Here is a 13087-nt window from a genome sequence, read left to right on the forward strand (position 1 = left end):
AAATTAATGTCACACTTGTGAGTTCTCTTATTACCCAATTTCCAATGATGCCCTTTTCGATCTTAAATCTTGAATTACTAATGGAAACTGCCTGGCTCTGAAGGGTAACAATGACATTAATTTTGAAGTCTCTAACTTCTGAAATCTGATTAAAACAAAATGCAGATTCCTTTAAGTTTAAAAAAAAAAAAAAAAAAAAAAAAAAAAAAAAAAAAAAAACGGGGCATAACACATTATACCAAAGAGACTGGGAAACTCATTAGAGTTAGATCTTAGTTAATTTAACATGGTGAAAATTCCCTAGCACCACTAACATTGCAGCGTCTGACGACATCTTTAAAAGAATAAAAAAAACATCAAAGCCAGCTGGATAATTGACAGAACTAATTGAGTAGTCTTACAGGACCAAAGCTGAAATTTATCTTGAAGTAATGTCTAATCGGCATTGTTTTTTAAAATTATTTCAAATCAACAAGTTTCAAGTCCTTGTCGGCCAACCGTCTAGCGCCAAACGAAAAACAGGTCGTACCCCATTGGGATGGGAAGAAGTTGTAAGAAAAGATTTAAAGGAAATTGCGAATACCTGGGAGAGTGCAAAGAGGGAAGCTTTGAATAAATTCGGATGGGAGAGGAGTATTCGAGCCTGGGTTGGCCTTAAGCGGCTTGGTGCTGCAGTGAGTTGTTAGCAGTAGTAGTATTTAATGTCAAAATCAAATCTTCACTAAGTAGGCCTGGATTAGCGTGGACAAATCTTGGCAGGTCTAAGTAGGCTTTTCTACTTTGAGCAGGCAATTTCATTCCTGACATTATGCCACTTCCTTTACTCTCTCTGACATTTAATGTATCCAAAATAAGACAAGTGGTGAATCACCAAAGTTTAGATGGCATTGGTGATTTTTAGTTTTTCGAGGGAAAGAAAGGGTTTCCCCCTCGTGAAAAAAAAATCTTAAGTAAACTACGTACCCCCCCAATTTTGCCTACCAATGCCTACCAATTTTCATCGTCCTAGCATGTCCAGAAACACCAAGCTCGCCAAAGCACTGAGCCCCACCCCCTAACTCCCCCAAAGAGAGCGGATCCAGTCTGGTTCCGTAAATCACATACCTACAACATTTATGAGCGTTTTCCAAGATTTCCCGTTTCCCCCTCCAACTCCCCCCAATGTCAACAGATCTGGTCGGGATTTGAAATAATAGATCTGAGACATGAGGTCCTTCTAAATATCAAATTTCATTAAGATCCGGGCACCTGTTCTTAAGTTAAAATATCTCAATTTTTCTAATTTTTCCAAATTAACAGCCCCCAACTCCCCAAAGAGAACAGATCCGTACCAATTATTTCAATCTCCTATCTATAACCTGTGCTTGCTCTTCCCATCAAGCTTCATCCCGATCTCTCCACTCTAAGTGTTTACCAAGATTTCCGGTTTCCAATATTCCCCCCCCCTCCAACCCTATATTCCTCGGATCCAAGTTGAAATGAAAATGGAGCGTCTGAGACACAGTATTGTTCTATATATCAAGTTTCATTAAGATCCGATCGCCCATTCGTAAGATACCTCGATTTTCACGTTTTCCAAAAATTTCGGTTTCCCCCTCCAACCCCCTTCAATGTCACCGGATCTGGTCAAAATTTAAAATTAAAGTTCTAAAACATGAAAGTTCTAAAAGTTCTTTTAGATATCAAATTGAATTAAGATCTGATCTGCCGTTCGTAAGTTACAAATACCTCATTTTTTTCGAGTTTTTCCGAAATACCCCCCCCCCTAACTCCACCAAAGAGAGCAAAGCCGGTCCAGTTATGTCAGTCAACTATCTTGAACTTGTACTTATTCTTTCCACCAAGTTTCATCCTGTTCTCTCCGCTTTAAGCGTTTTCCAAGATTTCCGGTCTCTCCCCCCCTAACGACACTGGCTCCGGTTGGGATTCAAAATAAGAGATCTGAGTTTCGAGTCCTTCTAAATATAAAATTTCATTAATATATGATCACTCTTTCGTAAGTTAAAAATTCCTCATTTTTCCAGTTCTTTAGAATCACCCCCACCCCCAACTCTTCCAAACAGAGCAGATCCGTTCCGGTTATGTCAAATCCCGTACCTAAGACTTGTGCTTATTTTTCCCACCAAGTTTCATCCTGATCCCTCCACTCTAAGTGTTTCCAAGACATTAGGTCCCCCTCCAAGTTTCCCTTGACCAGATTCGGTCGGGATTTAAAATAAGAGCTCTCAGACATAATTCTCTTCCAAATATCAAATTTCATTAAGATCCGATCACCCTTTCTTAAGTTAAAAATACCTCATTTTTCTATTTTTTAAGAATTAACCCCCCCCCCCTCCCCAAAGAGAGCAGATCTGTTCCGGTTATGTCAATCACATATCTAGGACTTATGATTATTTTTCCCATCAAGTTTCATCCCGATCCCTCCACTCTAAGCGTTTTCCAAGATTTTAAGTACACTACAACTCCCCCCAATGTCACCGAATCCGGTCGGAATTTAATATAAGAGCTCTGAGAGACGACATCTTTATAAACATCAAATTTCATTAAGATCCAATCATTTCTTCGTAAGTTAAAAGTACCTCATTCTTTTAATTTTTCAGAATTAACCCTCCTCCTCCGAAGAGAGTGGGTTCGTTACGGTTATGTCAGTCAGTTATCTAGGACTTAAGATTATGTTTACCACCAAGTTTCCTCCCGATTCCTCCACTCTAAGCGTTTTCCAAACTATTAGGTCCCCCCAACTCCCCCAAATTTCACCTGGTCCGGTCGAGATTTAAAATAAGAACTCTGAGACACGATATCCTACCAAAAATCAAATTTCATTAAGATCCGATCACTCCTTCGCAGGTTAAAAATTCCTCATTTTTTCTAATTCTTCAGAATTAACCCCCCCCCCAATCTCCCCAAAAAGAGAAGATCCGTTCTGGTTATGTCAATCGTGTATCTAGGACTTGTGCTTGTTTTCCCCACCAAGTTATATCCTCATCCCTCCACTCTAAGCGTTTTCCAAGATTTTTGGTTCCCCCTCAATTCCCCCCAATGTCACCGGATCCAGTTGGGATTCAAATAAGATCTATGAGACAAGATATGCTTCCAAAGTTCAAATTTCATTAAGATCCGATCACTCTTTCGTAAGCAGATCCTCCAAAGAGAGCAGATCCGTTCCGGTTATGTAAATCCCGTACCTAAGACTTGTGCTTATTTTTCCCATCAAGTTTCATCCTGATCCCTCCACTCTAAGTGTTTCCACGACATTAGGTTCCCCCCCCAACTTCCCCTTGACCAGATCCGGTCGGGATTTAAAATAAGAGCTCTCAGAAATAATATTCTTCCAAATATCAAATTTCATTAAGATCCGATCACTCTTTCTTAAGTTAAAAATACCTCATTTTTCTAATTTTTAAGAATCAACCCCCCCCACTCCCCAAAGAGAGCAGATCCGTTGCGGTTATGTCAATCACATATCTGGGACTTATGATTATTTTTCCCATCAAGTTTCATCCTGATCCCTCCACTCTAAGCGTTTTCCAAGATTTTAAGTACCCTCAAACTCTCCCCCAATGTCACCGAATCCGGTCGGAATTTAATATAAGAGCTCTGAGATACGATGTCTTTATAAACATCAAATTTCATTAAGATCTGATCACTCCTTCGTTAGTTATCAGCCATAGAAAATTTGCCCAGATTTTCAAGAAAGGGGGAGACCCCCCCCCACAAAAAACATGAAGTAATCCTATTAAAAATCAAACAATCAGATTTAGAACATCAGATTAAGAATATCAGAAAGGCCTGTTATAGAGCTTACAAGCTCTAATATAAAAAATATAAAATTTTGTATTTTTTTCCAGAAAAATATAACAAAAACATGTTAATTAATTTGTTTTCTCCAGGAGTGATCATATAAAAACTATTGCTCCTAAATGATCAAGATATGGCTTATTTATTTGAAAACCATAAGTTCTAGCGGCCTTTTACCAAAAGTTACCAAAATTACTTGAGAGCAGCTGCTGCCTTACTCTAGCATAGACCTATTACATGATTTTCAAACAGAAATAATTAATGAATAATTTAAGAAGTATAAATCGAGAAGCCAAGCCCCCACCCCCCCAACCTTTACTCAGATTATCAAATAAATCAAAACAAAGAGTTGGCTGGTCATTATGATTTTTAGTAAATATGAAGCTACTAAAGCGGAGACATAGGGTCGAAGAACCTCTCCTAAATATGTAGGTACACTCGTGATGTGCTTTGGGATCATTATTATTTATTAATCCTTCAGAAATTGGTCTTAATGATCTGATGAGTGTGTCAAATCAAAACGAGCCTGTCTCATCAATCTTAATGCATGAACACGTGTTTCACAACATGCTTGCCTATGTCATTCTGGATAAGAGCCCTTATTTATGCAAATAGCCTTAAGCTTTGAGATGAAAATTATTTCCAAAATACATGATTTCTTCCACAAGAAAGTAGTATTTTCTGAAATTTAGTGTCATAAAACTACGATTTTTCCCAAAAGAGGACCGAATAGATTTTTTTCCTTTCTTTGACACAATTTGGAAACTAAGGTGCATTCTTTTAACAATCTCTCCCTTCCCCTTAACGATGAATCGCTGTCCCTTCTTCAGAATAGTAAATCCGTAATTATCCATCACAGTTCTCAAATTTATGATGCATCGAGTTAATCACCTTAGGTAAACGAAGCTTTCAAACAAATTTTGGCGGGAAAACAAATAGGATTTAGTAAAATATCCCCCTCATTTTCCCCTGAAAACTTTAAATTAGCACCCTTGGCAATTTCTGAGTTATCACAGATTAAATGAAGAGGGTCATGGAGAGGAAAGTCTCCAGGGAGTGAACTTGTGACGGAAAATGATACACTGCAAGAATTAGCCAGAATTCTTATATGTCTTGCTTTCTCTTTTCCGTCTCAATTTTACCTGCGGTGTGGTTAAGAGTATCTTAAAATTACTAAAGCGGAGACATAGAGTCAAAAACCAATTAAAATTGAATGATTAATTTGTACAATTGAAAAGTAGAAAAAAGCGAAAAAGAAAAGAGAAACGCAAAAAGAGCCGAAAATTACAGATTCAGTCTGCAGTACCGGAAAAAAGGGAATATTGAACAATAACGAGAACCAAAAAGAGCTTAGGAGCAAGAAAGGCGTCTTAGACCCATTGGGAATAAAACAAAACTATTACAGACTAATGAAATCTAAAAAAAAAGAACACTATGGTACAATTAAAAGTTGAAGATAATTTATTTCGCGGAACAAAGATATGGGAGGAAATTAAGGAAGAGATAAGAGACAAAAAAGAAATTCGATTTGCAAATCCAGCATGCGACTCTGAAGAATAAAATTTTTGGAGGATTAACAAGAGCTAAGATCTCATATGGTTTGAGCTCTAGCAAAATTCTAAGAATCAATACATTGATTTAAAAGGAAAACCGGAGGCTTAATGCCGGTCGAGATTTAAAATAAGAGCTCTGAGTCAAGAGGTCCTTCTAAATATCAAAATTCATTAAGGTCCGATCACCCTCTCGTAAATTATAAATAACTCTTTTTTTCTAATTTTCTCTCTCCCTTGAGACCCCCAGATGGTATAATCGGGGAAACGACTTTATCAAGTCAATTTGTGCAGCTCCTGGACACACCTACCAAATTTCATCGTCCTAGCACGTCCAAAAGCACAAAACTCGTCAAAGGACTGAACCCAGCCCCCCAACTCCCCCAAAGTGAGTGGATCCAGTACGGTTACTTCAATCACGTATCTGCGACATTTGCTTATTCTACCCACCAAGTTTCATCCCGATTTTTCTACTCTTAAGCGTTTTCTAAGATTTCCGGTTTCTCCCTCCAACTCCCCCCGATGTCAACAGATATGTTACTGATTTGAAATAAGAGCTCGGAGACATGATTCCTTCTAAATATCTAATTTCATTAAGATCCGGTCACCCGTTCTTAAGTTAAAAACACCTCAATTTTTCTAATTTTTCCAAATCAACCCCCCCCCCCAGCTCCTCCAAAGTGAACAAATCCATTCCAATTATGTCAATCACGTGTCTATAACTTGTTCTTATTCTTCCCATCAATTTTTATCGCGATCTCTCCACTCTAAGCGTTTTCCAGGATTTCTGTTTTCCCCCTCCAACTCCCTCTGTCCCCGGATCCGATTTGAAAATGGAGCATCTGAGACATAAGATCCTTCTATATATCAAGTTCCATTGAGATCCGATCACCTATTCGTAAGATAAAGAAACCTCAATTTTCATATTTTCTAAGAATTCCGGTTTCCCCCTCCAACTCCCCCTAATGTCACTAGATCTGGTCGGGATTTAAAATATAAGCTCTAAAGCACAAGATACTTCAAAATATATCATTTTATTAAGATATGATCACCCGTTCGTAAGTTACAAATACATCATTTTCTCTAATTTTTCCAAATTACTCCCTCCCCCATCCCAACTCCACCAAAGAGAAAGGACCAAGTCCGGTTATGTCAGTCACGTATCTTGGACATGTTTTTATTCTTCCCACAAAGTTTCATCATAATCTCTCCGCTCTAAGTGTTTTCCAAGATCCCCCCCCCCTAATGACGCTGGATCCGGTTGGGATTTAAAATAAGAGACCTGAGTTACGAGGTCTTTCCAAATATAAATTTCATTAAGATCCGATTACTCCTTCGTAAGTTAAAAATACCTAATTTTTTCATTTTTTAGAATTACCCCCCCCCCCCCCAGCTCCCCGAAAGAGAGCGGACCCGGTCCGGTTATGTCAATCAGTATCTAAGACTTTTTCCACCAATTTTCATCCCGATCCCTCCATTCTAAACGTTTCCCAAGATTTTAGGTCCCCCGCAACTCCCCCCTTAATGACTCTGGATCTGGTCGGGATTTAAAGTAAGGAATCTGAGTTACGAGGTCCTTCTAAATATGACATTTCATTAAGATCTGATCACTCCTTCGTAAGCTAAAAATACCTCAATTTTTCTAATTTTACAGAAGAGATAAGAACCGAATATTTATATTATGTGTTTAAAGGTGGGATACATGGGGGCTAAAAAGGAAAGAAAAAATACATGTCTCAAATTTTTCTAGAAGTTCTAGCAATATTATTACCAGTTGAATTTCAAATCTATCCACATTGAAGTGGTGAGATAAATCAAAAGACAGCCTGCTGTCTTTTCATCCAAATAAAACCAAATATCTGTACTGTGACTATCTGCAGTATCTTGAGAAAAAGTAAGGGCATCAAGCTAGAACTTTCACAGAGTATTTTGAAAGGACAAGGGCAATTAAAGTATATATTTAAGAAAAGTATATATTGACAAAACATTTTGTCTCCTGAATACCAGCTAGACCAAAGAGCTTCAATAATCTTTCCTTTAAAGATTGAAACTTGTATCCATAAGCTATTAGGTTAAGGGAATCCTTATCAATGGAAAAACAAAGTTCTGGTGGAATATAGACCTTGCCAATGTTTTACAATAGGTTTGTACTTGTAATAATTGTGTTGAGGCAGGTTACTTTTTGAATATTAATGACCATTCCAGATCAAAAGACTAAAGGATTTGAGACAGTTAAAATGGGTCTTGTATTCCATCTCCTCAATCAGGTTCAAAACAACATTTACAAGTTTCTTGACTCGATGAATCTCTTTGCAAAGGTGCAGTAACTTTAACTGCATGATTTTGGGGTGCCCATAAAAGAGACTAAAGTTTCGTTTGCTTCTGATAAGTTTGTAACTTGGAATTCGCTTATAAAAGGCCATATGGACTTTAATAAAAACAAAAATTTGGATAATTGGACCAAGCTATCTACCTTTGCGTCGTAGATAAGATAGATAAAAATGGAATAACGAACCCTCGGACGGCAAGTATTTTCCCCACACGTCACTCACCATCAAGATTACGACTGCCTCGAGCTATTTCTGAGCCCATCCCAGATTTGTCCCCCATTCACTGCGTTACTTCCAGATATGAAAAAACTTTTGTCCCCTTCATCACAGAAAAAATGAATAAAATATCCAAATAGTTTCTCCCTTTTTTATTTGATGAGGTGCTTCCCGGTCGTTGCACTTATTTGCTTGCCTCTCCCCCCCTGTTTCGGTTTAGCTTCCCTTTTAATTTTTATTTGTTTTATATTTCTTTATTTTTTTGTGCTTTTTTGGACTCTTTTTAGTGTCCCTTTTTATTTATTTCTTGGTCTTTTCTGCATTATTTGCTTATTTTGTCCCCTTCGTTTTTTTTCATTTCCCTTTTAATTCTTTTTCTGACTTGTATTTTGTTCAAGTTTAGTTCGACCGGTTTTTTTCTTTTTAACTTTTTAATTAATTTACTACAGTTTATTTATTGACTCAAAATTGATTATTCATTATGATTTTTATTTTTGGTCGTTGTTTTTTGCATTGTTAGTGCAACTATATATTTTGTCGACTCTGAAGTCCGAATTCAGCCCTGTGAGGCCTTGTGATAGAGATCTTTTTGGAATAAATATCTTATGTTATCTTAACAGCATTCAGGGTTACATATAATTCATTCGAATTACTGCTCAACCAAACTCTTACAATTCCTAAGAAAAAAAAAAGGACGTCAGTCGAATGGAGATAAAAGATACGTAAAGAATAAAAGAAAAGAAGAAAGAGAACAAAACTAAAAGTTAAAACCGACCCTAGATGGAGAGGAGCAAATCAATATTAATTTGGGAATTAAATGCATAAATGGACGATTTTCTCTCTCGCCGAACACAAAGAATTATTACAAAAAGAAGAAGAAAAAACCTGGGAGGGACACAAAAGGAGTTTTTAGAGAGTTTTAATAATAGATAATAGTTAAAATTAGGATTTTATCAAATCTTACACAAATAAAAAGTAATGGGCCATAGAAAATTTACTCATATTTTCAAGAAGGGGGGAGACCCCCCCCCCACCCAAAAAAAAAATCAAGTCATCCTATTAAAAATAAAACCATCGGATTCAGAATTTCAGAAAGGCCTGTTATAGAGGTTTCAAGCTCCTTCATAAAAAATGTGAAATTTTGTATTTTTTTGCCAGAAAAAGATCACGGAAACATGTTTATCAATTTGTTTTCTCCGGGAATGATTACTTAAAAACTATTGCTCCTAAATGATCAAGATATGGCTTATTTAATCGAAAACCATAAGTTCTAGTGGCCTTTTAATAAAAAGTTACCAAAATCACCGGAGGGCAACCACTGCCTTACTCTAGCATAGAAATATTGCATGATTTATGAATCACATTCAGCGTATCAGAGAACCCTAAAGCAAAACTTTCAAGCTCTTATCTACAAAAATGTGGAATTTCGTATTTTTTGCCAGAAGACAGATCACGGGTGCGTGTTTATTTTTTTTATTTTTTTCCCCAGGGGTCAAAGGACCAAGAAGTCCTATAATGTCGCAAAGGGGGCTCATTCTAACGGAATTGAAAAGTCCTAGTGCCCTTTTTAAGTGACAAAAAATTGGAAAGCACCTAGGCCCCCTCCCACGCTCATTTTTTTCCCGAAGTCAACGGATCCAAATTTAGAGATCGTCATTTCGTTCCGCATAGTCAAAAACCATAAAAACTATGTCTCTGGGGATGACTTCCCCACGGTCCCCGGTTGAGGGGCTGCAAGTTACAAACTTTGACCAGTGTTTACATGCAGTAATGGTTATTGGGAAGTGTACAGACGTTTTTAGGGGATTTTTTTGGTTTAAGGAGGGGGGTGGTTGAGTGGAAGGGGTTATGTGGTAGGATCTTTCCTTGGAGGAATGTGTCATGGGGGAAGAGAAATTCAATGAAAAGGGCGCAGGATTTTCTAGCATTACTATAAAAAAAAAACCAATGAAAAAATAAACGTGAAAAAGTTTTTTCAATTGAAAGTAAGAAGTAGCATTAAAATTTAAAATTAACAGAGATTATTACGCATATTACGCATATGAGGGGTTTTTCTCCTCCTAAATAGCTGGCTCTTTATGCTAAAGCATTTTTAGTAATTTCAACTATTTATTCTACGGCCTTTCTGATTCAGGGGTCATGCTTAAAGAATTGGGACAAAACTTAAGATTTAATGCCAAGAGCGAGGTATTAACGAGGGGACAAACCCCTCTTGTACATAATAAAAATATAAGAATATGGAAGTATGTTACGTAGTTTGATTCTTAAGTTACGGATATTTTTTTATGATAAAAACGGTCGTTTAAAATTCAAAGTTCTAGTTGCCTTTTTAAGTAGCTGAAAAATTGGAGGGGAACTAGGCCTCCTTCCCCACCCCTTATTTCTCAAAATCGTCTAATCAAAACTAAGAGACAGTTATTTAGTCAAAAAAAGAATTAATATGCAAATTTCATTTTAGTAATTTATGTGCGGAGAGCCAAAATCAAACATGCATTAATTCAAAAACGTTCAGAAATTAAATAAGAAAAAATTAGTTTTTTTAACTGAAAGTAAGGAGCGAAATTAAAACCTAAGACGAACAGAAATTACTCCGTGTATGAAAGGGGCTGTTCCCTTCTCAACGCCACGCTCTTTACGCTAAAGTTTTCTATTGTTTAATAAAGTAGAATTTAGAGAAAGAGTCAAACTTTAGAGTAAATAGCGGGGCGTTGAGACGGGAACAGCAACTTTCATACACGGATGAATTTCTGTTGTTTTAAGTTTTAATGTCGCTCCTTACTTTCAGTTAAAAAAACTATTTTTTATTTAATTAAAATAAGGAGTGACATTAAAACTTAAAATAAACAGGAATTATTTTTATATGATGGGGCTGCCCCTAGCCCTCAATATCTTGCCCTTTATGGTAAAATTCTAACTTTGGCTCCAATTACTTAAGAATGGCTCCTTATACACGAGGGCCCGTTTAAATAGAATAGTAAGCCTTTTAATATGTCTAAAACAAACTTTGGCGTAACAATTTTGTTAATTTTGAGTTTTAATGTTGCTGCTTATTTTCAGTTAAATTATTTTAATTAATTTATTATTGTTTTCTAAATCATACCGGGAAATTTGGCTCCCCCTACATGAAAAATTTCCATCGCCTGCAAAAAATCCTCCTTGAAATAATCTTCCCATGCAACTTCTTCCCTAAAAAAAGACATTTTTTCTTAACTGTGAGTAAGGAGCGACATTAAAACTTAACAAACAGAAATTATTTCGCAAATGAAAGGGGCTGTCCCCACTATGACCCCCAGCTCCTTATGCTAAAATTTCTTTGGAGTAAAGAGCAGGGCTTTGAGGAAGGGACAATCCCATTCATATAAGGGATTATTTCTGTTCATTTTTAGTTTTAATGTCACTCCTTACTTTCAGCTAAAAAAAAATTTTGTTTTTCTTATTTAATAACTAATAGTATAATCACAGTTTAACTAATAACTAGTAGTTTACTGGTATACTGTTACTAAAATAGTAAACTACTATCAAACAGTTCGTGGTAACGAACTGTAATAGGGAGCGACCCAGCTCAATAGTAACCGGAACACTAATAAATGGGAATTTTGATACCAATAGTTACATCAAAAGAATTGAATTTTAATGCTGATTTTAAATATATAAGTTTGATGAAGATTAGTCTTAACCATCAAAAGTAACGAGCGTGAGAAAATTTGCCTCATTTTAAAAAATGGGGAGGAAACACCTCCTAAAAGTCACACAATCTTAACGAAAATCACACAATCAAATTCAGCGTATCAGAGAACCGTATCGTAGAAGTTTCAAACTCCTATCTACAAAAATGTGAAATGTCGCATTTTATACAAGACCAATGCGACTTTCTCCTCCGCAGTCCCCGTGGGAGGGGATGCAAGTTACCAACTTTGACCTGTATTTACATATGGTAATGGTTACAGGGTAAGTGTAAAGACGTTTTCAGTTTTTTTTTTTGGTTTAGGGGGGACTTGAGGGGGGGGGGGGGGGGGGGGGGGTTGCGGGGGATGATAGTTCCAAGGAGGAATTTCTCATCGGGGAAGAGAATTTCAATGAAGGGGGCGCAGGAGTTTCTAGCATTATTTGAAAAAACAATGAAAAAATAAATATGAAAAGGTTTTTCTACTGAAAGTAATTAGCAGCATTAAAACTTAAAACAAACAAAAATTATTATGTATACGAGGGGTTTACCTCTTCGTAATACCTCACTCTTTACGCTAAAGTATTTTTAGTAATTTGAACTATTTATTCTACGGCCTTTGTAATTCAAAGGTCATTGTTAAGGAATTAGGACAAAATTTAAGCTTTAGTGTAAAAAGCGAGGTATTGACGAGGGGTGAACCCACTTATACACGCAATAAAAACATACGAATATAGAAGTTTGTTATGTAAGTTAATTCGTAAGTTACGTATATTTTTTACCAATGAAAACATTCGTAAAAAATTAAAAGTTCTAGTTTCCTTTTTAAGTAATCAAAAACTTGGAGGGCAACTAGGCCTCCTCCCCTGCTCCTTTTTTCTCAAAATCTTCCCATTAATTGCAATTAATTAATATGCGAATTTCGTTTTAATTATTTAGGTGTGGAGAATCAAGATCAAAACAAGCATTAATTTAAAAAACGTCCAAAAATTAAATAAAAAAACAAGTTTTTTTAAATGAAAACAAGGAGCAACATTAAAACTTAAAACGAACAGAAATTACTCCATATATGAAAAGGGCTTTTCCTCCTCAACGCCCCGCTCTTTACGCTAAAGTTTTTTACTGTTTTAAAAAGTAGAGTTAAGAGAAAGAGCCAAACTTTAGCGTGAAGACCGAGGCGTTGAGGAGGAAAAGCCACCTTCATATACGGAGTAATTTCTGTTCGTTTTAAGTTTTAATGTCGCTCCTTACTTTCATTTAAACTTGTTTTTTTTTTTTTAATTCCCTGAAAGATCCATCTTAATGCCCTTCGTATTTTGGGAAAAAAGAAGTCAAACATGCACACCTTTTCTCAACAACATATACTATATGTAAGCAATGAACAAATTGCACAGCTTGCAGCCCTTGCCCTGAGGCCTCGGGAGGGGGCGGGGTTGACATCCCCAAGCGCATAATTACTGAACCTTTCAACAATTCTGAAAACATTTAGGAAAAGAGCCTTTAATCATATTCTTTGCCATTTGCCATCA

At 36.4% G+C, this 13087-nt stretch overlaps 1 protein-coding gene across 1 annotated transcript in view; it reads left to right on the plus strand.

The window, feature by feature from the left end:
• The first annotated feature begins 431 nt into the window (after positions 1 to 431).
• LOC136036772 (collagen alpha-3(IX) chain-like) overlaps positions 432 to 13087 on the plus strand; it is a 20791-nt gene continuing 8135 nt past the window's right edge. Inside the window, exon 1 of the mRNA XM_065719098.1 lies at positions 432 to 681. Within this exon, the coding sequence (XP_065575170.1) occupies positions 432 to 681 (250 nt within the window). The remainder of the gene's footprint in view (positions 682 to 13087) is intronic.

This window comes from Artemia franciscana, chromosome 16 (assembly GCF_032884065.1).
Source record: "Artemia franciscana chromosome 16, ASM3288406v1, whole genome shotgun sequence".
In the NCBI taxonomy this organism is placed as follows: Eukaryota; Metazoa; Arthropoda; class Branchiopoda; order Anostraca; family Artemiidae; genus Artemia; species Artemia franciscana.